The sequence below is a fragment of the Oryctolagus cuniculus genome, chromosome 13, assembly GCF_051225735.1.
Source record: "Oryctolagus cuniculus isolate XC-2025 breed Fujian yellow rabbit chromosome 13, ASM5122573v1, whole genome shotgun sequence".
In the NCBI taxonomy this organism is placed as follows: domain Eukaryota; kingdom Metazoa; phylum Chordata; class Mammalia; order Lagomorpha; family Leporidae; genus Oryctolagus; species Oryctolagus cuniculus.
The window spans coordinates 49974185-50000605 of NC_142879.1; the positions used below are offsets into that span (position 1 = coordinate 49974185).

Here is a 26421-nt window from a genome sequence, read left to right on the forward strand (position 1 = left end):
AGCTCGGGAGCAGGTCTCACTCAAAGCCGGTTGCTGTCCCCGCTCTGGTGCTGGCACTGACGCTCTCTTTGTAGCAGGTCACTCACAGCTTCCCCTGAACAGAGCGGAACATCCCAGGAGACAGGGGCCGCCCACCCTGATTTTCTCCATGGCTGTGAATGACTTCCATCCGACTAGCACTGAAGAGTTAATGGGCTGTTCCTTGCCAAAAAAATGTCCCTGGTAGAGAACACGAAGCCTGCGTGGCTCCAGTGTAGTCTTCAGAGTTAGCAACCCTGAGACTCGCAGACGTGCCGTGTCGCCGAGGCAGCCTGCAGTGGCAGGGAGGAGCTCCGTGCCCTCCTGCCGCCTGGGGTGGAGTCACCAAGCAAGTGGACAGGTGGGCGGGAGCAGAGGGTCCTAGGAACGACTCGAGACCCTCCTGTTGCCTTCCAGGGTCCCAGACCATCAGGATATCGCGTTTGGAGCCTTGCAGCAGGGGACCAACTGCCTCGACACTTTAGGACACTTTGCTGACGGTGTTGTTGGGGTCTACGAGTGTCACAATGCTGGGGGAAACCAGGTACGTATCTGAGTGAGCCTGAGCACCTGCAGGCCCAGACCGGATGCAGATGCGGTCTTGAGTGTAGGAGGCCTGGCTGCCACCTGTCCTCGGGACAGAAGTGCATGTGAGGAAGCTCTGGGCTCCTGCTGGTCGCAGCCTCTCGGTGGGGGGCTGTGGGCTGTCACAGGCCTTGACTGACGCGTCAGAGCCGACATCAGCTGACAATACTACAGTGGCAAAGGGCGCACTGATCAAAGTTAGCATCTGTTGCCCCCAGCATGTTGGCAGTGCTGGTAGACTTGGGTTTCTCTCTGCCAGCTGTGTCTCTCCTGCTATGTGCTTGCTCCAAAAGCACCCATGTCTCCATCTGGACTTGAGTGTGATGCTAACGCCTGAACTGGTGTCCCTGCTTAATAGGTACTTCTCCACAGGGGCACAGTACAGCTACTGCTAGTGTCACTGTTGTACACTTCTTCCTGTTAGATAATGGTCATCCAGGTTGTAAAATGTTAACTGTCAGCTGCTTCAGTCACACGCATGCCTTTCCCTGGAGGCTCAGCAATCTACCCCCTTCTGTCTTCATTGGAAAAGACACATGGAAGCGAAAGCTTGATGGGCCAGGCCCACATGGTAATCGTAGACATCAGTCTAATTCAGTGAGTGTAAACCACTGCATGTGGCCGTTGGCTAGCATGTTAGCATGAACTGGAGGCAACGGAAGCCAGAGATCACACGTGCAGCTGTGTGTTCCTACTCCTGAGCCCCCTGCCCTGCCCCCAGAGTCAGTCTTTGGGAACTGATGGGATGTAGTGTGTTTTGGGGTAGCGTGGCACGTGCATGAGACCGGAGAGGGCAGATAAGATTTCCTAACTGCAGATTGGGCCCGGCACCCTGCAAGAGTGAGGTTTGTTGCCTGGTTTCTGGCCAAGCCTCAGCAGACACATAGGAAGTGGGAAAATTAATGGCCGTGCTTTTTAAGAGTGGCAGCTCAAAAAAAGCATTTCTTAAATATTTATGAACCGTGTTTTACAAATTCAGATAATTGAAATGCAACAGAAGAACAAAACGAGCTCTGTTGTTTGCATAGCTGAATTAGTTTTTCTGGATTTCAGTGTAGAGTCTGCTTTAAAATAATTAAGCACACAATAGCAAGAAAGCTGCAGAACATTCAGACACGATCTTTAAGTCGGTGTCAGCAAACCTTCCGACATCTTCCGGCACCTGCTGCCCAGGAGGTCCAAAACCCTGCTCCACAGCAAGGCCGTCCCACTGGGGCTCCTCCGAGCTGGGAGTGGGCACCTCCGTACCGCAGGAGTGGTCAGCACCTATGTGTGAATGGCAGGCAGTAGGGACGAGCCTCTCCCTGGACCTCTGCATCAGAGTGCTGGCTGTTTGCAGGGAGACGCCACATGGCTTCGGTCTCTCCTCAGCACCCGCAGCACCCGCTGCAGCCAAGCGAATACTCTATACTCACATCCAGGAGTGTGCTGGTGACACATGTGTCGCTCCCCAGCACCTACAGGCACCCACAGTTTAATTCAGTCCTGACACCGACTGCTCTGAGTTTGCTCAGACACACAGGATATGGGCTCAGTTTACAAGCATCCCCCGCTCCACCCCCACACACTGCCACCCTCTTCTGCCAAGGCCAAGCTCAAGTCCAGCTTGTCACCTGTACTTCCCACCCGCCCCCTCAGACGTCATCATTTGGTAGAAGCGTTCACGGGCAGCAGTTTCCTTGCCAGGTTACTTGCTGCTGCAAGAAGCTACAGCTCAGGGCCAGCCGGATGGAAGATTGAACAGGGTGTAGGGCGCAGTGGGGGAGGCGGGCTGGAAGAGCCTTCTTGCCTCTTATGCTCTCAGAACCTCTGGGTGTCCGCCAATCCAGAAGCTGCCCAAGCCCCATAACTCAGATGTGTGCGGCATGGCTGGTCTTTAGCTTAATCTCTAGCCCATCTCCCCATCCTGAGGGGTGGGAGTAGGGCTGGAAGTTCTAAGCTTCTGATTAATCAGAGCCTGGTCTGTATGGAGCCTGGACTCCACCTGGGAGCCCCTTAGAACAGAAGGCACTGCTGTGGCTGAGGAAGATCTCAGCTCTGTGTCAGCCAAGGCCAAAGACAAGAACAAAAGATGGTACCTAGCACTAGGGTAGCCCGGCAGGTGACCAGGGTCTTTGCTGCCTTGCCCCTGTGCAGGCGGGGAGCAGACGCACACCTGATGCTGCGTTGCACTGTCCTGCGGCGTTGGGGGGGGGGGGTCCACTCCACGCCTGCGGGTGCCTGAGAAGAGCGACAGTCCTGGCGGAGTGGGGGTCCCTTGTGTAGCCTTTCCCGGAAGGCAGCCTGCGGGTGGCTGGTGCCCAGAGTGCCTGGCAGGGCAGGTCGGGCTGGGCCTCTGTGTGCCCAGGACATGAGCCTACAATGCCGCAAGGAACGGGCCGGGCATCCCTTCTACTCTAGGACCTGTCAGAATCCTAATCGAGCATGCTGTGAGTGTTCAAGACACTGATCCCTGGTATTTATTTGACCTAGAGCCAATTTCTCACTTCCTTACAGAGGAAAATTAGCAAAACACATAATTAAAAGGTGAGGAAGTTAAGGCCAGGGAGGCAGTGCACCTGCCCACATCTCCCTGCTGGGGGAGGAGGGTGCCTGCGGGCAGGCCCAGGGCCTGTGTGTGCCCGTGCATGGGCACTCATAAATGTGTATGTCTGTAGTGTTGAACATCGTGGGCGGGCAGCGCGGGCGTTTGGTGCAGGGCTTCCTTCACCGGGTAAGACTCCCGAGAGCCATGCTGGAGTGTCTGGGTTCAGGTTCCCGGATTGGAGTCCTGGCTGCACTGTGAATTCTAGCTTTCTGCCGATGCAGTGGTGATGGCCCAGGGTTTCTGGTCACCCACATGGGAGATCAGGATCCGGCTCCCCAGCCCCCAGCTTCGGCCTGACCCAGTCCCAGCTGTTGTAGGCATTTGGGGAGCGAGCCAGCAGATGGGATTCATTCGCTCGCTCGCTTGCTCACTCTCTTCCTCTCTTCCCCCTCTCCTTCTTCCTGCCTCCCACATAAATAAAATAAAATAAAATAAAATAAAATAAATTGTGTTTTTAAATCAGGAACCAGTTATGTAAGCACTCCCTGGCTCTGTTTTCTCATTTGTAAAATGAGAATAATAATATTAGGCCCTCACGGGGGTGTTGTGAATGCACTTGGCACACAGTCAGCGCTCAGCTACATCTAGCTGCGTGTGCCATGTCTGCACAAACCCGTGGGTCCCTTCCTCCGAGTTCCAGAGAGCATCGGGAGTGTCAGTAGATCGAGTTAGGGCTCGATTCTGAGCACCTAATTTTTCAGTTTAACTATGCAGTTTGTCGTTCATCATTTTCACACATTGCTGTTAGATTCACAGATGCTGCCTCCAAGCCATGCCTGCGCGGGGGCAGGCCTCGTGGAACAGTGCAGGCGGGACGCCGGACCCTGAGCTGTCCGCCTCGTGCAGGACCAAGCTTGGACTAAGCTGCATTTGGGGCGAGCTACTCACTGTTAGCGCGGCTACGGAGCGCCCCAGTGCACTTCCGCACGGCTCGCTGCCCCCTGGGGAAGCTCCCGGCCGGCCGTGTCCTCTGCCCTCAGGCGGAAAGTCATTTGCTGGCTCTCCGCTGGCTCAGAGGCGCTGAACTTGGTTCCCCAGCTCAACCTGTTTCCCTTCTAGGCCCCTGACCGACTTCCTTTGCTTAATCTCACAGCCCTGCGTGGCCTAGCCCTGATTCCCCGTTCTGTGTTCCAGGAGTGGGCCTTGACGAAGGAAAAGTCGGTGAAGCACATGGACTTGTGCCTTACTGTGGTGGACAGGGCGCCTGGCTCTCTTATAAAGCTGCAGGGCTGCCGGGAAAATGACAGCAGACAGGTAAGCTCCCCGGACACCTGTGGAGGCCCGTGCACCAGGGCAGCTCCGTGCAGGGCGCACGCAGCCTTTGTGGCAGCCTGTGCGCATGCGTCTTTGCATCGTTATCTGAATAATGTCCAGCCTAAGCCCAAGGGGCCGAGGGTTGCATATTTCCAGTATATACTTATTTTCCTCCCCCATGCCACTGCATATTTTGTAGAGTAACTACATGTTTTTGTTTACTTAATATTTATCCTGTTTAGTTCAAGGTGAAGTGGGTGAGGCTGTATTCACCCCCCCACACACACACACATGTTCTATGGCTTTGTCCGAACACTTGAGCGTGTGTTGCACCTTGTGCACTGGTGTCTGACGTCCTCCCTGGTGGAGAGTTGGAAGCACGTGCTTTCTGGAGCCATAGGCTAAGAGTTGGGGCCAGGAATGGGAATGCAGGCACAGGAGGGTCTTCTAAGTGCCCATCTGTGGGCGGTGGACTCCCCTTCCTGCAGTGCCCGCGGCAGACATGGACAGGGTCCAGGGAGTGGAGGCAGCAGGCTGCTGGGGCAGGTCTGCTCCAACACGAATCTCACAGAGGTGGAGACTGGGGCCGGGGAAGTCGGTGCCTCCGCCGCAGCTTTGCCCGAGAGGAGCAAGACGGGGACTTGGTCCCTGGATGAAATCCCAGTTGGCAGGGAGGTGCTCCCAAAGGGCCCGCTTCCATCTGTCTGTCTCCGAACTCCCACACCTGTGTCCGCGTGGCCTCTCCTTCCCCACTCTGCAAACCCCAGCCTATGCTGGTAGTGAGTTTTCCTCTTCAGAGCTCCAATGCTCCCTTTCGGCTCCCCTAAACGTTCCTCTGTGTTGATGCTGCAATGTCATAACTTGCTCAATACCTTAGACAAAAACAGAGTGCCTGTTGCCCAAGGGAAGGCGGCTTTCGCTGGGAGCCCAGGCTGAGGCCGTCCCCGCCCAGAGCGCAAGCTGCATTCCCCAGGGACAGAAGCCACGATGCAGCGGTGCCTCTAGCTGGCCGCCAAACCTGTTATAAAAACAAATAGTTGCTTTCATCTGGCTCAATTTCAGGAGCTGATGGGCATGCCTTGGTGAGATGGGAAAAGGCTGCAATGATTGGATGCACGGTGCGTGTGAGCGAGGATCTGTTGAGCCGTGAACCCCTGGCAGCCTGCCCGAGAGGCTGTTTCAGGCCCGGCTGCTGTCTCTGTGGTCGGCCCTACCCCACCTCAGTCCCGCCAGACGGACGCAGGGGGCCGAGCCGACTGGAGCTGTGGGGCGGTTGCTTTCTGTTGTTCAAAGGCCTCAGTGTAGCTTACCCTGGCACCTGACCGGCAGAATCCCTCCTGAGGTCAGAATCAGATCCCATCCATCGGGCATCCTCTGTTGAGCCTTTCCTGGCACTGGCTGCCCAGCGTGACTTGGCAGCCTCCGTACACGCTTTGCATGACAATGGAGGAAACCAGCGCCCAGGGGTGGGTGACTGACAGCAGCCAGGCAGCAGCCGGAAATGAAGGAGGAGATGATGGGCCTCTCCTGGGCTCCTCTGACTGCACGGACTCTCACTCTTGCCAGGAGCCCTGGAGGAGCAGGTGGGCATCGGTGAAGCTGGCAGGGTCCCGAGGAGAGCATCCTCCCAGCTTCCCCGGGCCCCGGCTCCTCCCCAGCCCCTTCTCTGCCAGTGCTACCCCAGAGCTGCCCCGCCTCGCCAGTTGGCATGTTTAGTTTCCAGGCACGTCCGTGTGTTCGTATTATGTGTGCATTTGTGGAGTCAAAGGGGAAAGGGAGGCAAGAGTGAGAAGATTTGATTCCACAGTGTCGAAAGGATTTGCAAAAATACTTAGTAAAGGAGCTTTAGTGCATACAGTGTAAAAAATTAATTAGAACCACAGACTGCATTAATGAAGGGAGAGCTTTCGGGAGGAAAAAAATGCCTTACTTCTCTAAAGAGCAAATGTGAGAGATTTGTTAATGGGGATATTTGGTTGCTTACAACCACACAGCAACACACAACACACAACAACAACAGTGGGGCGAGGGAGCCTGGATTCGGGCTTTGTTTTCTGGCTTGGGTGGATGTGGGTGGTGGGGATCGGCGGGTTGAACTTGTATGAGGGTTGGCAGGGAAGCACAATAATTATACCCCAGAGGCAAGTTCAGAACAGAGTTCAACAGCCATTGCTCGGCCCTGCGCACAGACTGGGGCCCGGAGGGCGACCCAGGCAGGTGCTCACGCCTCCCAGCCAATACACGGCCCGGTAGAGGCAGACAGAGTAGACACGTGCGATGTTGCACTCCCACATGTACCTCCCTCCCTCTCATCAGGCTGTTCCTGTGGCTCAGCCAAGCCCAAGACCCCAAGTGGGACCGTGGAGCGGCCTCTAGCAGCCTTCCAGGCAGGGCCACCTCCAGCAGCCAGGGGAATGCGGGCCCCTCCAGGGCCAACCCGGGTTCCGGTGGCTCCTTGCTTGGAGTTAAACTTCACTGGATCAGACTGTCCTGGAAACAAATGCAAATTCCCCTATATCGAGTCCTTGTGGTAGCAACTGGGTGGGGAGGGAGGTGGTGCCCCGACCACCGGGGGGGCTCTGGCGAAGGGACGCCCGGTGAAGGCGGCAGCAAGGTGGAGCTTGCCTGCTTCCCTCCTGGGTCCTCATCGGTGCCCGTGGCTCTTGTGTCCTGGGACCATCGCTAACTGCCACCCTTTATAACCAGAGGCCATCCGATAAAAGGACGCAAGGAAGCTTGCCCGTCTGCTTGTGGTGGTATTAACATGCGATACTTTCACATTTTTATGGGGTGCCATGCGATATCCCAACACATGTCTACAGCCTAGACTGCCACGTCACGTCAGTCAGCGCCTCCATTCCCTCCCCTCTTCCTGGCCTTCGGGGCGCCCCCAGTCGGAAGGCGTCTCTGGGCCTCTCCCGCGTGTGCTCATTCTCTGTGCTCTTCTGCCTCTTGCAGAAATGGGAACAGATCGAAGGCAATTCTAAGCTGCGGCACGTGGGCAGCAACCTGTGCCTGGACAGCCGCACAGCCAAGAACGGCGGCCTGAGCGTGGAGGTGTGCAGCCCGGCCCTGTCGCAGCAGTGGAAGTTCTCGCTCAACCTGCAGCAGTAGGAGGGCCCGGGGTGGGGGCCCCTGCCGTCCCGCCGCCTGCACCAGCGGGCTGAGTCTGCCGATCACATTCTTGATTACGTTTCTTAAACTTTCCGCGAAACTATATACCTCAGTATTCCATCACGGTCCGCGAGTCGGAGGACTCGGCCGAGCCCCCTGGGAGGACTGTGCAGACACAGCCGCGGCCGGCAGAGGGCCGCTCTTCTCACCCTCGCCCGGGGTGCAGCCAGGCCCCCTCCCGGCCCGGCCGCTGAGGAACAGCCCAGCAACCAGCAGCATGCGGAGAGAAGCAGCCGGACACGGCCAGGTCGGCTGCAGGACAGGGAGGGCGAAGGGGGCGCTGCTGGTGCCCACCCCACCCGCCACGGCCAGGAGAGCGCTTTCGAAATCCCCGTCTCCGACCCCGTCTTTCACTCCGCAGGGCTGAGTCCCGTCGTTGTGCAGGTCCCTGCCGTCCTCCCCTGTGCCCAGCGGTCTTCCCAGCCCAGGCCACCCCCCTACCCAGCCACCCCCTCCACGATGTTCTTGCTGTGTTTGAGTATGAACGCACCTATGATGGGACGCTGGACGGAAGCGCACAGGTGGCTCACCCACAGAGGAGCCGGCGGCCAGGATGGAAGCCTGTGGGTGCTACTGTGCTGCGGGGCCTCCCCCCCACCCCACCGCCACCAGCTCCGGCCCGCCGGCCTCTGTGGCTTCCGCCTGGGAGCCACTGTCGTGTGTCAGAATCCACTTGGCGTGTCATTGCCATCTGTACACCTGGATGGGTTACTTATCCTGACAAATATCACTTTGGGTCTTTTCAAATTATGCTTCTTTCCTCTAAGAAAAATAAACACCCAACATGAGTGGGAAGCAGGGAGCACCCCCACTGCTGTCTGGTGACAGGGCTGATCGGTGACACCAGGCAGGTGTCGCACACCTCCGGGCCTGCCAAAAGACCAGCTCACAGCCCCCCACCCCCCGCCACGCCCTCCCCTCCCCGCTGGTGAAAGCGAGGCTGCAGGGGCTTCGGATAAAGAATTAGGGAAGGGGAAGAAGCAAGTGACACCTTGCAGCTTCAGGGCGTGAAACAGGAGCCCTCATGGTCCTGTATAATGCACAGCACAGCTGTGAACCGGAAGTCCCAGCCAGGGGAGAAGCCGGCGTGTCTGCCAGGGTGCCCAGGCCGGCTCCCCAGAGCCACCCCACGCCCCTATCGGACGGCTCCATCATCATCATGCCCACATCCTGGCCTTGCTTCCTCCTCCACTTCCCCCCTCCCCCCAGCACACACACACACACACACACACACACACACACACACACACCCAGTCTCAATGGGGCTGGCCAGGCCAGGCAGCCCTCTAGCTCCCGGGTGCATCATCAGCCACCCGGGGGTCACCAGTAGCCCCCGGAGATGGCACTGGCGCCGCTCTCTTTTCTGAGGCCAGGGTCCATTGGTCCTACCCTGTGCCACGGGAGCCCACAGTGGGGCCCGAAGCGAAGGCCTGACTGGGGCACTGTCCCACACCTTCTCCCTGTTTGGCCCCTTGCTCAGCAGCCGGGTCCACCTTCAGAGCCAGGGCAGCCAGGAGCGTGAAGAACTGTGCACACTTCCGTCTTTGGAGCTTTCAGCCCCGGGACCCGTGCGAAGTTATGGCAGACAGGCCTGGCACTGGTACGCCGGGCCCGGGCACCTGTGAGCTGCTCACTGCCGTTGGAGGGGAGAGCACGCCGAGGTTGCACCAACCTGGCCTGTGCCGTTGGATCAGGGCTTCTGAAGATGCATCCTTTGGCCGTACACCCCTCCACATGACCCAGAAATCCTACCACCCTCGGTACTGTGGGGACGTCTGTGTCTACCCAGTGCCCTGGGCTGGCTGCGCCCCGGGCGGCTGGGGCGGCTTTGGAGGGAGCGGGCGTCCGCAGGAGCTATGTTTACATGACGCAGTGTGCCAAAGTGACTGACTGCGGCTGCCTGGTTTTCTCGTCATCGGGACTGCCCCACTCGCCCACGCCCGTTTTTAAAAAACTTGCAAACTTCTTTGCTAAGAGCCGTCGGAGTAAAGCGTGACACAGTTCGCCGTCTTCTCTGTGGTCGTCCCACGTCCTCATAAAAAGCCGGAATGATGGTACCTGCGAGTATGTTTTGCAAAATTCAAAATATAGTTTGGTAATTTTTTTTTCCCAGTTGATTTTTAAAACAAACTGCTGTACAGAGCTTGTACTTTGTCCATTTTATAGATGGAAACCATCCTTGACAATTGTTTAACTTAAATAAAGAGAAGATACTTTATAGATATTGCCCTCTGCTGCCGGCTGCGTCTTTCCTGGTCTCCACAGGGTGGCTGCGCCGTCCCCCGGGGCCCCTGCTCGGCCGCTCTCATCACCTCTCTAAAATGCGTTTGCCTTTTATTGCTCTGCCCTTTTGTTGTTTATTCTCATCTGTAATAACCTGTAGAGTATTTATGATGTGCCCGGCACCCGGTGAAGCCTTCAGAGAAAATTCACGTGCAGTCTTTTGGGAGGTGGAGGCTGCAGCGGCTCACCTGTTCAGGACCAGCAGCCAGCAGGTCACACCACTCCTGGGCACCCACCCGGAGTCGGCCTGGGCATTTGGACCCATACCCAGGCTCCAAACCACGAGACCGGATAATGTTCACAGTTGTTAATGTGTGTTAAGGTCTTTAGGCTTGTTTTCCGGGATGTGGGACCCTGCAGTTCCATCCCAGGCTACTTGGCGGTCTTTGGATCACTTTTAAAATACCTGCGTGCCAACCATCCCGCAGGTGCCGGGGCAAGCGGCATGGACCAAGTCTGTCTCTGCTGCCGTCCGCTCATCTCCTGGTACCCAGCAGAGCTGGGAACTGTGCATCCGTCCAGCAGTGATCTGTTGAGATGCTCTGTGTCACATCGAGAGTCCCAGGGAAGACCTGGGGTGGGGGAGAAACATGCTACAGGCCCCAGAAAGGGAGGAGCAAGACGTCCTGCTGGCTGAGCACATGGACCGTGCCCCAAAGGGGTGCGTCTGAGCTGTGCTTCCGTGGGATTGGGACACAGACATGAGCACACGGGCCGGGGACAAGAGGAAGCCTGGGCAGGCGGGCTCTGCCGTGGGCGGGTTGCTCAGGAAGGGGCTTGCCCTCCCCATCCCCCATTCTGTGGACAGGGGAGCTGTGTGGATTCCTAATGGGAGAACAGAGGGTGGGATTTGCAGCACCTTCCAGAGTAAAATCTCAAACTCCACCCAGCTATAGGACTCTGCAGTATGAACTCATGTGGTTTTTTTTTTTTAATAATTTATTTTTAATTAGTTGAAATAAAGAGTTCCAGAGAGAGAGAGAGAGAAGTCTTCCATCCAATGGTTCACTCCCCAAATAACCGCAACGACCAGAGCTGAGCTAATCCGAAGCCAGGAGCCAGGAGCTTCCTCCAGGTCTCCCAGGTGGGTGCAGGGGCCCAAGGATTTGGGCCATCTTCCACTGCTTTCCTAGGCCATACCAGAGAGCTGGATCGGAAGTGGAACAACCGGAACTAGAACCAGCGTCCACATGGGATGCTGGCGCTGCAGGCTGGGGCTTTAACCCACTGTGCCACAGCACCAGCCCCTGATCTCACGTGTTTTAAAATGTACAGGGCAGGGCGGGGGCGGGGACTGGCAGTGTGGCATAGTGGGTACAGCTGCCACCTACAGAGCTGATGTCCTGTACGGGTGCTGGTTTGGATCCAGGCTGCTCCACTTCTGATCCAGCTCACTGCTAATGCACTTGGGAAAGCAGTGCAAGATGGCCCAAATGCTTAGGCCCCTGCCACTCATGGGAGACCCTGGATGGAGTTCCTGGCTCCTGGCTTCAGCCTGGCCCAGTCCCTGCCGCTTTGCCATTTAGGATGGAAGATCTCTCTCTGCGTCTGTCTCTCTCTCTCTTTCTCCCTTTCATATAGATAAATACATCTTTAAAAAGAAATGCAGTGGTAATAGGATCCGAGTGGATCCTGGAACAAACTGCTTCCTGTCTGACCACCCCCTTCCCACTTGGCTTCCTCTGTGCTACTTGCCGTCTTCTCTGGGGGAGGGCACGCGTTTCTCAGCAGCCCCCCACCCCCCATGGCCCCTGCTGACTTCTCAGGCCCCGTCTGCGCCCTGCTGTGAGGTGCGTGAGAAGCCAGGAGGCAGGGTCCTTCCTGCTGCTGGACGGGAGGCCAGGGAAGGAGCACCGCCATGCCCAGCTCGCTGGCGCCCCTGGAAGAGCTCTGGCAGCAGCCTGGGGGGCAGGGGCAGCGGCACGCCCTCAGGATGCCTGCGTCTAGGAGAAGCAGCTGTGTGGACTCAGCCCTTTACCCTGTTCGGGCCATGAATGTCTCGACCTCCTTGGCAAAGGTTTTCCCATGAATGAAGCGCATAGAACAAAGACGACTGATTATACTGACGCAGTTATCTCAATATTTTCATAATGTGCCGCTTAATGCATTAAATAACAAGGCCTCCTTATCTAATCGCTGCCCTGATTCCCAGATAGTGATGAGCATAAACAGTATTTTGAAAGCTCTTCAATAATGTGGTGAAAATATCTGCGATGTTTTAAATTAAAGTTCCCAGTGTGTTGGCTACGCTCATAATAGAGGAAATGCTGGGTGTCACTCAGAAGTTTCCCCGTGGAAGTTTCTGGACCCTGAGGGACGCCTGCAGGGCCGGTGGAGCGTTCTCCGGGTGTGTCCGTGGGGAAGTGGGCATTGATACCGTGCCCTGAGAGGGGAGGAGCTAGCTCCAGTGTGGTGGACGCCCCCTAATTGGCTGGGCCAGATGGAGCGGGGGCACGTGGAGCAGGGACAACCTCTTCCCAGGTCTCTTGCCTTTGGATTCCAGGACTTAACGCCAGCGACTGCCTCACCCCCTACCCCCGAGTTTCCCTGGTGTTGGACTGGAAGTTGTACCCTCTGCTCCCTGGTTCTGAAGCTTCCAGCCTTGGCCTGAGCCGTGCTACCGAGGTTCATCCCAGGTCCCCGGCCCGCGGCCAACCAGCTCCCTCGTAAATCCCCCTCCTCTGTGTGTGTCTCACATGTGCACAAAGCCATGGAAGGTGCAGGTGGCAGATGTTTGTTTTGGTGCATTTTGAAATCCATCCATAGTTTGTTTTCTTCACAGGCATTGTTCATGAGGCTTGTGAAGACCCTTTGTATGTGTGGATTGCAAAATGTGTCTGTGCCGAAATAAACTTAGCTCCCAATTTTGTTTTCGACCTTTTCAAGCTGTCCTTGCAGTAGATCCTGTTGGCGATCTGTCTGTGCTGTTGGAGGCCTCTGACGGATGTGAGTCAGTTCTCTGCCCGCTGCAGTGGCATCCAACGGCAAGGTGGGAGACGGAGAGCGTCTCTGGGGCTTGAGCTGTCCTGGACACTGAGCCTGGGCTCTGGCCCAGAGTCTGGGCACAGCGTGGGCACAGATCACCCTGAGTCACTGCTTCCCGTTTGCATTGAGAAATAGCAGCAGGCAGGTGCCCCGGGGGGAGGTGGCTGAGGACGAGCTGGGAGGGGCTGCAGGGAAGACCCTTGCCCTGGCAATGCCCGCTCCTTGCTTTGGCTGAACCTGGGGTGCGTGGCAGGCAAAGGGCCTGGGGCTTTGCTGACACTTGTCTGCCCTCTGTATTTCTGTATTGGAGAAGGACTGGTCACGTGCTCTTCCCTGCGAACAATGGCAGCGTTCCACGATCACCAGGGCACGGCCTCGTCTACCATGCTGTCCTTAGAACCCTCCTGGGCAGCACTACAGCTCGGGACGAGCAGGTGCCCACTGCCCACCACCTCCGCTCTCTGCTCATCCTGGGCCTGCGGGTCTGGGTGAGGCCTCCAGGAGCCGGGCTCGGGCGGAGCCACCACGCAGGACTGAAGCTCAGGAGTCGGGAGAGAGGCTTGAGGGAAGGGTTTTAAATGCTACCCCCTTCTACCACCAGGGAAACTGAGCCCCCGATGGACCCCACCATGTGCTCAGTCTGCACACGCTCAGTGACGCCCAGTGCTGTGACTGTCCTCTGTCCAGGGGCAGAGGCAGGAGGCCAGGGGAAGGCAGGCCAGCCTTTGGGCATGGCCAGGGTCGTGGTAGCGACTCCTGGTGCTACCTTGGGAGAGCTGGGGGAGAGGGGGCTCCAGCCTGCATGAGGAAGCGAGGGGCCATGGGAGCCAAGAGGCTGGACTTCCACCCCCAGAGCCTGCCACTTCAGCTGCCCCAGGCACCCCAGGCTGTGAAATGAAGACTTCCCACTGATGTCGGAGGATTCTTGGTGAGACTGGAGGTGAAGGATGGCAGCCACCTCCCAGTCCGGGCCAGCCCATGGACGAGCTACCGCGAGCCTCCCCGGCTTTCCCTGCAGGCTCATGGGACACGGGGAGGGCCTGCAGCCGGGGGACCCCTGGGCCTTGTGCCAACACCCGGGATATTCATTGATGGTAAGACAGGACCACGTGGGTGGGGGAAGTGAGGCCTGGGTGGAGGAGCCCATCCTGGACCACCACCAAGGCTGGGGCAGCACGGGCGGGGGCCCCTGGCTCCTGGCTCTGGCCTGGCCCAGCCCTGGCCATTGTGGCTGTTTGGGGAGTGAACCAGTGGATGGAAAATCTCTGTCTCTCCCTCTCTCTGTGTATCTCTGACTTTCAAATAAATAAATCTTAAGGAGAAGAGGAGGAAGAGGAAGAAGAAGAAGAGGAAGAATCGTGCTCATCATGTTGTATTAGAGTCTTGGTGACAAACACACCCTGCCACAGTTGAGACCGGGTCACCTGGTGTTTCTGTGGCCCTTGTCCTAGCCTGCATACTGACCCCAGCAAGCTCCCCACCCCCGGCCCTGGTGCCAGGCTGTGAGCCCAGAGGGTACAGGATTAGGCCCCTGAGGATCCCCCCAGAACTTGAAACCCATGGCTGTCTGGCTCTGGGGTTTCTAAGCCACTCCTTGCTCATCACTCCTTCCTCTCCTCTCCCTCTTTCGGACAGGAATGTCTGTGTCTGGTGCACCACGGGCGTCTTGCTGTAGTATTCTGGACACAAGTTACTTTCTAGTTTCACTGGTCCAGACAGGGACAGGAATTTTTCTCCAAGAAGGAACTTTAAAAAAAAAATAAAGATTTTTATTTATTTATTTGAAAGGCAGAGTGACATAGGGGGAGAAGGAGAGAGAGAGATCTTCCATCTGCTGGTTCATTCCCCAAAAGCCAGAGCTGGGCAGGACTAGAGCCAGAAGCCAGGAGCTCTGTCCATGTCTCCCACATGGGTGCAGGGGCCCAAGCACTTGGACCATCTTCCACTGCTTTCCCAGGTGCATTAGCAGGGAGCTGGGTCAGAAGTGGAGCAGCCGGGACTTGAACTGGCATTCCGCTATCCCGGGCTTAACCCACTGCACCACCACACCGGCCCCTGCAGGAAGGGTCTTGTCCAGCCTCCTCTCTGCTGCAGCGAGATGATGTGATTTGGGACTTTGGAGTTGATGAGATTTGGGACTGGAGTAGATGCTGTAGGGGTGGAGACTTCGGGGTGAGGAGAATATGTTTTGCATGTGGAGTGGACGTGAACATTTGGAGACCTGAGGAGGGACTCTGGTGACTGCAGAGTGGCCCACTCAGGGACATTAGGTCCCACAAGTCCTGGAGCCTGGAACCGTTCGCTTTTAAGGAATGGATCTTCATTGTGGTTGCTTTAAGAAGACTGTGGAGGGAGAATCCTGGCTTAGGCAAATGAACCTTAAATCCAGGCACAGTGTCCTTATTTAAAAGGCAGAGGCAGGGGCCGGCGCCATAGCACAGTATGTTAATCCTCTGCCTGTGGCGCCAGTATTCCATATGGGCACCGGTTCCGGTCCCGGCTGCTCCACTTCCAATCCAGCTCTCTGCTGTGGCCTGGGAAAGCAGTAGAGGATGGCCCAAGTCCTTGGGCCCCTGCACCCACGTGGGAGACCAGGAGGAGGCGCCTAGCTCCTGGCTTCAGATCGGCACAGCTCTGGCCATTGCAGCCATTTGGGGAGTGAACCAACGGAAAGGAAGACCTCTCTCTCTGTCTCTCCCTCTCACTGTCTGTAACTCTACCTCTCAAATAAATAAATAAATCTTAAAAAAAAAAAAAGCTTAAAAGGCAGAGGCAGATTTAATGCACACCGAAGAAATGACAGTGTGAAGTCCATCAACTGATGACTGGATAAAGAAAATGTGCGTGTGTGTGTGTGTGTGTGTGTGTGTATATATATATTTGTGTGTGTGTATATGATGGAATATATATATTATGTAATATTACTCAGCCATAAAAAAGAATGAACTCCTGACTTTTGCAACAAAATGGATGCAACTGGAGACCATTAATGCTAAGTGAAGTAAGGCAGACCCCAACAGAAAATGTCACATTTTCTGTTATTTGTGGTTGTTAATATATATAGAGAGAGGGTTAAACAAAAAGACAGTGTGAAGATGGGGGCAGAAATTGGGGTGGTGCTGCCCAAGGCCAGGGAACACCAAGAGATGCCGGAGAGTCTCCCAGGTTCTCCCCGGAGAGCGCACAGCCCTCCCAACACCTGCTTCAGAGTGCCAGAGTGGGCAGAGGTGGCGTGCGAGCGAGAGCCAGAGCCTCTGCTGCTGTCCGTTGCCAAGACCTTGGTCACTGCTCACAGCAGCCTGGGGGACGAAGGCAGCGCCTCACAGGTGAAGCGCTTAGCCGGGCCTGGCACCCAGAAAGTTCTCGGCTGGCTGCCGGCTTTTACGACGAGAGCCTCCCAGTCATCTTCCAACGCAGGTTATCTAGCACTCAGCGCTCAGCAGGGCCCCGGGATGGCTCAGGGCCACAGCCGGTGTCAGTGAAGTTGCAATCCCACAGTCCTGCCGCCGTGGCCAAAACTCCTCTCTGCCCGTGAGAGCCTCCTTGGGCACCAGGCCTGCCCCTCTGACAGCCCCGCCTCCCCCTCCCCTCAGTGCAGGGAGAGAAGCCGGGGTGGCTGTGAGCGGCGGCAAAGGGCCCGAGGGGCCAGCCCTCCCTGCAAGGCTTCATCTTGCAGGCAGTTTGTCTTCCTCAGGCTTCCAAGATGCCTTTCCAGGACGGACTTCCCGCCGATGGATCATGACCTGACCTGTGTGACCTGTCTGCTTAGGTGACACCTGGGACAGCATGGGGGTCATGTGGGTTGCCCATTTGCGCAGTCCTTCTACAATGGCACCTTACCTGCTGCTGCTCACAGCCACAGGGAAACTCAAGGGCTCCAAGCTGACGTCTGCCGTGCGTTTGGAAAAGAATGAAGCAGGGCCCCCGTTCTTACTCTGTGCTAAAGTCTGCTTTTGCCCTGGTTGCAGAACCAGCCCTGCAAGAGTAATGAGCTGAAGCCGGTGCTGTGGCGCAGTGGGTCAACGCCCTGGCCTGCAATGCCAGCATCTCATATGGGTGCCGGTTTGAGTCCCGGTTGCTCCTCTTTTGATCCAGCTCTCTGCTATGGCCTGGGAAAGCAGTAGAAGACGGTCCAAGTCCTTGGGCCCCTGCACCTGCTTGGGAGACCCGGAAGAAGCTCCTGGCTCCTGGCTCCAGATTGGCACAGCTCCAGCCATTGTGGCCATCTGGGAAGTGAACCAGCGAAATGGAAGACCTCTCTCTTTCTGGCTCGACCTCTCTCTGTAACTCTGTCTTTCAAATAAATAAAATAATTTAAAAAAAAAGAGCAATGTGCTGTGCACCTGCCAGCGCTGCCTTTACTGAGCCCCTCCCAAATGTCCCAGTGGCCTCCACATCCCTCTGCGGCTTGGAGTCCCCTTTATATTGGTGTCCTGTTGCTGCTATACAAAGCACCTGGAACCTGCTGGCTTCAATAATATGGGTGTGGTACCTTATAATCCCAGGGGTCAAGTGGGACACGGGCTCTGCTCCTTCCATCTCTGTGGCTTTCTCAGCATCCGTGGGCTGTCCCTAGTCCTCAGCTCATAGCCCCATCTATCCTCAAAACCTTTCGTGAACTCAGCCGGGGGAGGCTCTTTTGCATAAGGACCCTCATATTGCCCTGGCACCTGCCGGAATCACACGGATTCATCCTCCCATATACGCCAGCTGATGAACAGCCCTAACTCTCTCCGCTACCTTAGTTTCTCTCTGCTGGGTAATACACAGAGTGTCCGGTTCCAGGAAGTAGGAGGCGGGCATCCCAGGGGAGGTCTTGACACGGCCCACCATGCCTTCCGAGTCTTCGGGGGCAGTTGCTAAAGTGAGGCTGGGCCTGGGAGAGGTAGTGCAGCAAAAGCCAATGGGCCGAGTGCTGACCGTGGCTGGAGGAGAGACCCTGCATGGGAGACCCCTACTAGGACAGGGACTCCCGGGGACTCCAGGCAGAGCCTTGTTCTGGAGAGGAAGAGGAGCACTTGGCCTCTGGGCTTCAGGAGGTATAGATTTCCTGCTGGAGGGAGTGGACCTGCAGGGGTGAGTCCCAGAGGTACCTGTTCAGGAACTCCTCCCCCCAGGGAGGGAGCAGGTGCAGTATCTCCAAGTGAATCAGGCTGAGAAAAAGGTCTCTGCTCCAGCTGCTGCCGAGGCCTCACTCGCAGCTTCTGGGGTGTGCGGGAGCCCTGCGGGTCGCCCCACCTTTCTAGCTGGAAGACACCTGCGCCGGAGACCCCAGCTTTCCCATGACAGGCACCCAGCACGAAGCTGAGCACGCTTGGCCCAGGCATCAAGACAATCCAACCCGCTGGGCAGGACACGCTGCCCCTTCCCGGCCAGGCGCTGACCTGGTGAGAGAGAAGCAGGGCGGGAGGGAGAAAGCACAGCCCGAGTGCCCACAAGGTGGCGGCAGAGCCTCGGCGCTCCAGACAGAGCAGGGGGGAGTAGTCAGTCACCTGGGCCATGGCCGTCTCTGTTCTCCCGCGGCCAAAGCCTTCACATTCCCTCTGCCCTGCCCTGAACTCAGCTTCCCCTGGGGACAAAATAAATACCTTCTTTTTAAAAAAAAAGTCGGCCGATGTAAATGCACCCACTGGACGGTGAGCTGGCAGTGAATCCTAGAGCGGCTGCCCCCAGGACACACAGGGGCACATTCCTCGGACCCAGGTGGAGAACACACCCTTAGGCCTTAAGGTCCCTGGCTGTCCCCAGCCTGTGGCTTGCCAGACATTCCACTTCCTGGGTCCTGCTGCCCCCTGGGAATGGGACAGGCGGCTTGGAAGAAAAAGAGGTGTGGAAGACGTTCTCACCTGGGGCTGATCTTCCAGGCTCTCTAACATTTTCATACCCAAAGGATTGCACCCCAAGTTAAAAGTTACTTAGACGCTGTCTTGCTAAGATGCCCTGTGCTGGAAGTGGCTTGCACGTATCATTTTTGAAGCCCAGGTCTCTCCTGGAGATTTCTGCCTTAGCTCCTCCGGGTCTCGCGTGTTGGAAGCCAGAGGGCCCGTGTGGAGGAGCAGCCTGTTCAGGGGAGGCCTCGGGAGTCTGGATCACGCTCTGCTGTCCCCGCTGCCTGCTGGCGGCCGCAGGGAGGAGGCCGAGCCAGTCCCTGCAGTTAACCGAGGACTGGGGCGCCCCAGATGTTTCTGCAGTGGAAGGAACAACCCTCTGAGGTAGGGAGAGAAAGAACCGCATGGTCTAGGCCGGGGCAGGGTGGGGGGCCCGGGCACAGGGGTGATGCTAGGGCCTGGGTCAGGACACCTGTGGGTTTTAATGCGACTGTTGTTTCCTTAGCAAGCCGTGGGCCCGTTTGAGCACTACCACTCTCATCTGCGAGATGAGTGAGACCCGGGGCTGTCCTTCACCTTGGCCTGGGAGCGCAGCCCAGGTATCCCCACAGTGGTCCCAGCACAGCAAGGCTGAAGCCAGGCCGTATGGGTTCCTGGGGTTGCCTGGCTGTGTCCCTCCCCTTAGAGCTGTGGTCAAATCATACCACTCAGGCCTGGCCTACCCTCCCGCTGCCCCTCACTCCGCAGGGCTCCCCAGATCCACTCTCCAGGCTCTGTCCCGTGACAGCCGATGTACTGCAGAGGACCACCCAATGCTTTGGGTGTTTATGGTGCTTACTGGAAGGCACACCACAGGAGGGCACCGATTGCTGTCTTGTTAACCAGCCCCAAAAGCACCTGGCACCTCACAAGGAAACACTGGCTGGATGGTTCAGCAAGGCCCCCTCCCAGTCCTGCCGCCATCACATTTCGCTGCGGTCCCAAGGACTGGGTTATTGCCCACCCTCCTCGCTCTGATCACCGGAGACCCTGTCTTACTGCACCTGGGACCCTCACAGCTCCTGGAAGCTCAGTGTGTCACTCTGCTGCCCTCTGCTGGTCACACTGGGGAGCGGCCCGCATCACAAAGCTGCAGGAGGATTCGGGCAAAGGGGAGGGGCCGACATTTGTTTTGTGAGCTGATGGAGTTAAGCACTTTGGTTGCTGTTGTTGTGCTGTTGTTTGAGCTGTTGAGCTCAAAATTGCCGGCACCTTCCTACTGGTCGCGGCTCTTCTGTGTGTGCCAGGGCAACCATTCACCTGTTGTTTCCATGAATACGCTTACTCTTGCAGGCCGGGCATTTGATTTGGGGGCTGGACTGCTCCCTCCTCCTGCTCTCTGGACGGCGCGTCTGTGAAGAAAAAGCCACTGCCACTACCAAGTGTAGCCGGGGCTGTGAGAGCACCACTAGGACTGAGGGCCATCTCCCTCCATCTTTCTCTAGTTCCTGGGACAGGGGAGAAGGACGTGAGGGGGCAGAGAGAGCAAGTCGGCCATGGCCTTCTCGCTGGGAAACGCTAGGCTCAGAATCCTGGCCCAGTTACCTCTGGCTTTTTCAGCCCAGGGCCTCCTCCCTGCAGACTGGCCACACGAGGCTAAGCAGAAATGAACAGGTGCAGACTTTCGCATCCTCTTGTCCTGTAGCATCGGGGTGGTTAGACTGGGGCAGCATCATCAAGCTCACATCTGTTGGCCCAAGACCCACCCCTGGCAAATCCCAAGTGAGCCAGTGTCCCATAGGTGTGCTCCAAAGTTTGCTGACTCTGTGGAATGGCATCCATGCTCTGCCCAGGGATGGCTGGGGCCCGCGGCCCCATTGTGGCTGAAAAAACCAAACGTGGTCCTGACTCCTTGGCCATTTTTTACATAACAGTATTACTCTGACCACACAAGATATTTGTGTCTGTGTCTCTCCCACAACTCGACAGTCGTCGAAGGCCAAGATTGTCTTACATCTTCCGTACTTAGCACAGTGCTCCATGATTCCAGAAGAGTTCAATAAAACTATTCAGGGGAAAAAAATTAAAAAAAAAAAAAAAGAAACTATTCAGGGGTGGGCATTGTGGCACGGTGGGCTAAGCCGTCTCTCAGGATGCCTACATCCCATATCCGTGTCTGGGATAGAGGCCAGCCTTTGCTTCTGATCCAGCTTCCTGTAAGGCACCTGGGAGGTGGCATATAGTGGCTCATGTACTTGGGTCCTCGTCACTCATGTGGGAGACCCGGATGGAGTTCCTGGTCCCTGGGGGTGGGTGGGGGTGTGGTCACAGCGGCAGCCTCACTTCTCCCTTTGATCGCAGGGCCCACCTGTGGATCTCTTCAGCTTCTTTTTTTCTTAAGATTTTTTTTTAAAGATTTATTTATTTTACTTAAAAGTCAGAGTTATACAGAGAGAGGAGAGGGAAGGAGGGAGGGGGAGAGAGAGAGAGAGAGAGAGAGAAAGAGAGAGAGGTCTTCCATCTGCTGGTTCACTCCCTAGGTGGCCACAATAGCTGGAGCTGCACTGATCTGAAGCCCGGAACCAGGAGCCTCCTCCAGGTCTCCCACGTGGGTGGCAGGGGCCCAAGGACTTGGGCCATCCTCCACCACTTTCCTGGGCCACAGCAGAGAGCTGGATCGGAAGTGGAACAGCTCATATGGGATGCTGGCACTGCAGGTGGTGGCTTTCCCTGCTAAGCCACAGCTCTGGCCCCAAGATTTTTTTATTTATTTGAAAGGCAGAGTGAGAGAGAGAGAGGGCAAGAGATAGTGAGATAGAGAGAGAGAGAGAGAGAGAGATCTTCCCTCTGCTGCTTCACTCTCTAAATGGCTGCAATGGTTGGGGCTGGGCCAGGCCGAAGCATCCAGGTCTCCCACATGGGTGGCAGGGGCCCAAGCACCTGCTGCCTTCCCAGGTGCATCAGCAGAGCAGCCAGGACTGGAACTGGGGTTTCTGGTAAGGGATGCCGGCGTCACAGGTGGCAGGTTAACCTGCTGCACCACCACACCAGCCCCTCTCTTCCAAAGGAGGGGCTCCTCTCAGCTTCCAGCACCTTCTGAGGAGGGAGAGGAGGATGGCAGAGGCTTGTAAGGGGCTGTGGGCTGCACAGTTCCCTCTCTGCTGGCACAGGTGCACGGACAAATGGACAAGCCCCTTCCCTAGCTCCCCCTGGTGGGGTGGCAGGGTGGAGGAAGGCTGGGTCCTGGGCGGGCCCCCTGTGTCTGGGTGGGCTTCCCAGGCTCAGCTGACTCCGGTCACCATCCCTTTCGGCGACAGCGGCTTCCACAGCTCTCGGTAGCATTTCTCCCGCTGTCCTCCCTCCCTTCTCAGCCCTCACCCCCACCCCAAAGAAAAACCAGCAGACAGCAGCAAAGGTGCCATGTTTGACTGTATTTCAAAGTTCTGACTGTAAACAAACTTGGTGGAAGAAATAAAAAAATCACATGACAACATACGGGAATTAAATCTTAATTTTTTTTTTTTTTTTTTTTTGGTCACACTTCACATTTTAGAACCCAGAATTTAGCTCATGGTTTACAAAACTGGTAGAAAGTTATTGCAAGCACGCCTCGGTGTAACGGTGTAACGTCTGTGTCAGCGGGCGGGGATGGGTCTGCAGACTCTCCCCCAGGCCACCCCAGAGAGATGCGCATGTGTTCATGTCCATCCCCCACCCCCCCCAGGCTCTGCCCAGGAGCCCAGCGGCCAGCTCTGAGCTTCCTGGCTGTTCTCAGCCCCTCCTCTGTTAAGAGCAGCACTGGAAGCAGGAGTGTTGTGTCCAAGCCCGCAGGCCCTAGGCCGGGAGCTCCCGGCGTGGCCAGCTGCCTCAGTTGGAAGGCATTTAGTAAAGGCAGCGTAGTCTGCCCTCTGAGCTGCCCGGATGCCAGGCTGCGCGGCTGTGGACTTGCAAGCCACTCTCCCCACCGAGCTGAAGGCTGCCTCCCAGCCACGCGCACCCATCCCTTCCCGCTCGGCCTCTGGAGCCGCATCCAGGAAGGGATCGGGACAAGCCGGGGTGCAGGGCCTAACCCCGCTTAGGGCAGTGCTTCCGCAAGCCGAGCCCTGCAGGTTCTTCACCTGCCCTGTCTTCGCGTGGCTGTGATGCCGACGCACCGCCCTCGCCCTCCTGGACCGACCCCCACAGGTCTGTGCCAACCGGGCTGGTGAGGATCCTGCAGAGCCTTGCAGCTGTCCTTGGTACGATTTTCCACAGACGCACACACATGCACTTCTACGGATGTGCATAAAATCGCGTTATATGACTGCGTTATGTTGAGGCGGATCAGAGTGACCAAAAAGTGCCTCAAGCAAAAGTCCCACGACAGTGCAGCCCCCAGATCTCCCGTTTACCCCTGAAGTGTGTGCAGCCCTTCCGAGTCCACCTTTCTACCCTCCTGAGAGGACAGAGACCCCCTCCCTGCCTCCCGCATATTCCCTCTGCAGCCTGCGCGCTCTGCTAGGGGGAGCCGGGTGACTCCTCTAACAGACAGCAAAGTCTGTGGAAAGAACCGATCCAAAGCTAACCCTCAGGGCCCAGTGCTTTGCCTTTCCCTAGCTTTCCCTGCTTTTCCGAAGCTGCGCTCTCTCTCGAGGGGTCGCTCACGCCCACCTTCAGCCAGGAGGAAGGGGAAGGGTCCACAGTTCTTTGGAGGAAAGCAGAATCAAGCAGAAGCCATCGGGAAAACGGACGGTACAGAAAATGTACTGACTGCCTGTCAGTATCCGTGAGACGGGAAACGTGCCTGTGGCTCGGCTGTGGCCTCCTTCCTAGCTGAAGCTGGGGCAGGGGCCTGCTCCTCAAAGACACACGCGCATCACCGGCCCTCGGGCTGCGGTCAAGCTGGCGCTGATGGGGCTGGCTGCAGCGGCTTAGATGCTGTGTTCCTGGGGACACACGGAGCCAGGTGTGTCGGGCACGCACCGGAAAGAGGCCTCTCAGAGGTACCTGTGCGGCTGGAGCCAGCAGTGGTGCCCACGGGTACCGCCACCGCTTGGGGTCTCCGCCCCTCGCTGAAACCTTTCTTTTGATTGTCTGCCCTGCTCTGTGCCCTCCGCATGCTGAAATCCTAACACCGTCAGGGCAAAGGCCGCGCTCTGTCCACTAATACGTGCTGGCTCTTGGCACCACGCCTGAACCACAGTGGCCAAGGGCTGAGGGCCCACTCCACCACCCTGTAGACCGGTCCGTGGTTCTGCAAACATCGCCTGGCCGGTCACAGAAGGGGCGCTGGGGTTCCCGCCTCCCAGGGTTGTCCTGAGGACTGGGTGAAAGAACCCAGCGTGGAGACAAAGCCGTGCCTGGAACGCGAAGACTCTGTGTACGTGAACTGGTACTCTTTTATCACCATTAGGCTCGGAGAAAGGCGTCTCAAAACAGGGAGCAGGAGAGAAGACGGAGGACTCCAGAGACACACCCAGGTGGGTGGCTGCACTGCCCAGGTGATACCCCTGGTGCAGGGCGAGATGGGGAGGTGGATCTCTGGTGGGCTCAGCCTTGCCCCTCACCCCAATCACTGCACTTCCCTGGCCACACCATGCCCCTGACACCCCAAGGAGCCATAGACTTCACATCTGAACACAGGCCATGCACACTGCCCCTGGCCGTCCACTCCCCAGTGGTCTCCTAGAAGGCAAGGTCCTCCCCTCCCTGCTTCTCCAAATATCCACTCAAGGGGCCAGGCTTCCAAGATGCTTGGCTAAGGAAAAGAAGGTAAGAGCGGTGCCTGTGTGTAGAGCAACTGTGACGAGGAGAGGGCACAAATACCTCACAGGGGTCTCTCACGCCCGGATGTGGTTGCACATGGAGGGGCCAAGGGGCTTCGTTCCCATGGGCGATGAGGAGCGCGATCAGTTCTCACAGAGCAGCCACTGACGCCAGCACCACCAGGCTGTACCCAAAGAAGCTGCCAGGCCACCAGGGCAACTGGACTGCGGACAAATGGACCAGGCACAGCGAGGCAGGGGCTCGCACACACACGTATACATGCACGAACAAGCATGCACCTGCACACACAGCCAGAGGGCCAGCGTCAGCGGGCAGCTCAGCCATCCTCACTTTCTGCTGAGAGCCGATGGCAACAGCTCCGGGGGCCACTTTGGTACCTGACGCTTTTACTTTTTATTGGGAGAGGATGAGATATTTGGACAGAAAGGTTTAGAAGTTTTTTCAAAGATGACACATACAAAGAAGAAGCTGCAAGGAGACAAACATCGAATGACGGAGTCAGAGTGAAGGCAGCAGGTGTCTGGGAAGAGGACCGTGGCCACACTGACGGATGCCAGGGCCCACACAGGGATCTCTTCACAGACAGGACTCTCCTGCGCGCTGCTGAGGCCGCGAGCCGGGCTGGGGAGCCTGTGCCCTGGTCCCTAGTTGGGACCCTGTTGGGTAGGAAGGTCTCTTCTTTGGTGCTGTGACTACACAAGGCTCCGGTTTTCTATGCACAAGTGTCTTGGCAGGGGTGGGGGTGGGGAGCTGCCATGCTCACAATCGTCATCTGCAAAGAGTTTTGGGTTCCTTCCTAGAAAGGTTATGGACAGGAGCAAAGACTCTACACAAAGGCATTAAATAAAACAGGAACAAACTCCCTCCCTCTTGATGAATCTGGACAGCCAGGACCTGTAGTGCAGGGGATGTGGCCTCCTGTGTCCGGAAGGACTGGGCCTAAGACTCTATCCCCCAAGCTAGTTTACCTGGGCAAGCCCTTGGCTGGAATGCACCTGCAACCTGGGGTCCACAACAGTCCATGCCCACCTCACAGGGCTCCCAGCAAAGAGCGGCAGCTGGTGCAGAGGGCACTCTCTGAGCCATTGGGAAGTGTGTTGTGAATATCAGCCTCTGGCCTGGCAAACACAGTGATCAGCAGAGCGAGCCGTGTGGGTGGAGGCCACGGCTTGGGGGTACAACACCTCCCACCCCCTATCGGCATGTCACTGACTCGTTCTCATCCAGGTTTCCAGGAACTGTGGGGAGACTGGAGGAGAACAATGAAGCTTGAAGACTTCACTTGCTCATGGCTGTCTCTCACTGGTAATGGCGGGGGTGCCTGGCTCCCTACCACCACCTGAAGCTCAGAGAACCTCCCTCACTGCCGGACAGAGGCTGGGTCCCCAGGGATGGCGGCGGCATGCAACTGTATACAGAAGATCCACACCAGTTATCCACAGAGGATCCACGCAACTGTCCACAGAGGGTCCACACAACTGTCCAGGGGGTCCACACAACTGTCCACAGAGGATCCACGCAACTGTCCACAGAGAGTCCACACAACTGTCCAGGGGGTCCACACAACTGTCCACAGAGGGTCCACACAACTGTCCATAGAGGGTCCACACAACTGTCCACAGAGGGTCCACGCAACTGTCCACAGAGGGTCCACGCAACTGTCCACAGAGAGTCCACACAACTGTCCAGGGGGTCCACACAACTGTCCACAGAGGGTCCACGCAACTGTCCACAGAGGGTCCACACAACTGTCCACAGAGGATCCACGCAACTGTCCACAGAGGGTCCACACAACTGTCCACAGAGGGTCCACGCAACTGTCCACAGAGGATCCACGCAACTGTCCACAGAGAGTCCACACAACTGTCCAGGGGTCCACGCAACTGTCCACAGAGGGTCCACACAACTGTCCACAGAGGGTCCACACGACTGTCCACAGAGGATCCACGCAACTGCCCACAG

General features: G+C 57.1%; 1 protein-coding gene across 1 annotated transcript in view; it reads left to right on the forward strand.

The window, feature by feature from the left end:
- Positions 1-9842, forward strand: part of GALNT2 (polypeptide N-acetylgalactosaminyltransferase 2) — a 197530-nt gene extending 187688 nt beyond the window's left edge. Inside the window, exons 14-16 of the mRNA XM_002717390.6 lie at positions 436-562; positions 4325-4444; positions 7403-9842. Of these exons, the coding sequence (XP_002717436.2) occupies positions 436-562; positions 4325-4444; positions 7403-7558 (403 nt within the window). The 3' untranslated portion in view covers positions 7559-9842. The remainder of the gene's footprint in view (positions 1-435; positions 563-4324; positions 4445-7402) is intronic.
- The last annotated feature ends 16579 nt before the right edge of the window (positions 9843-26421 follow it).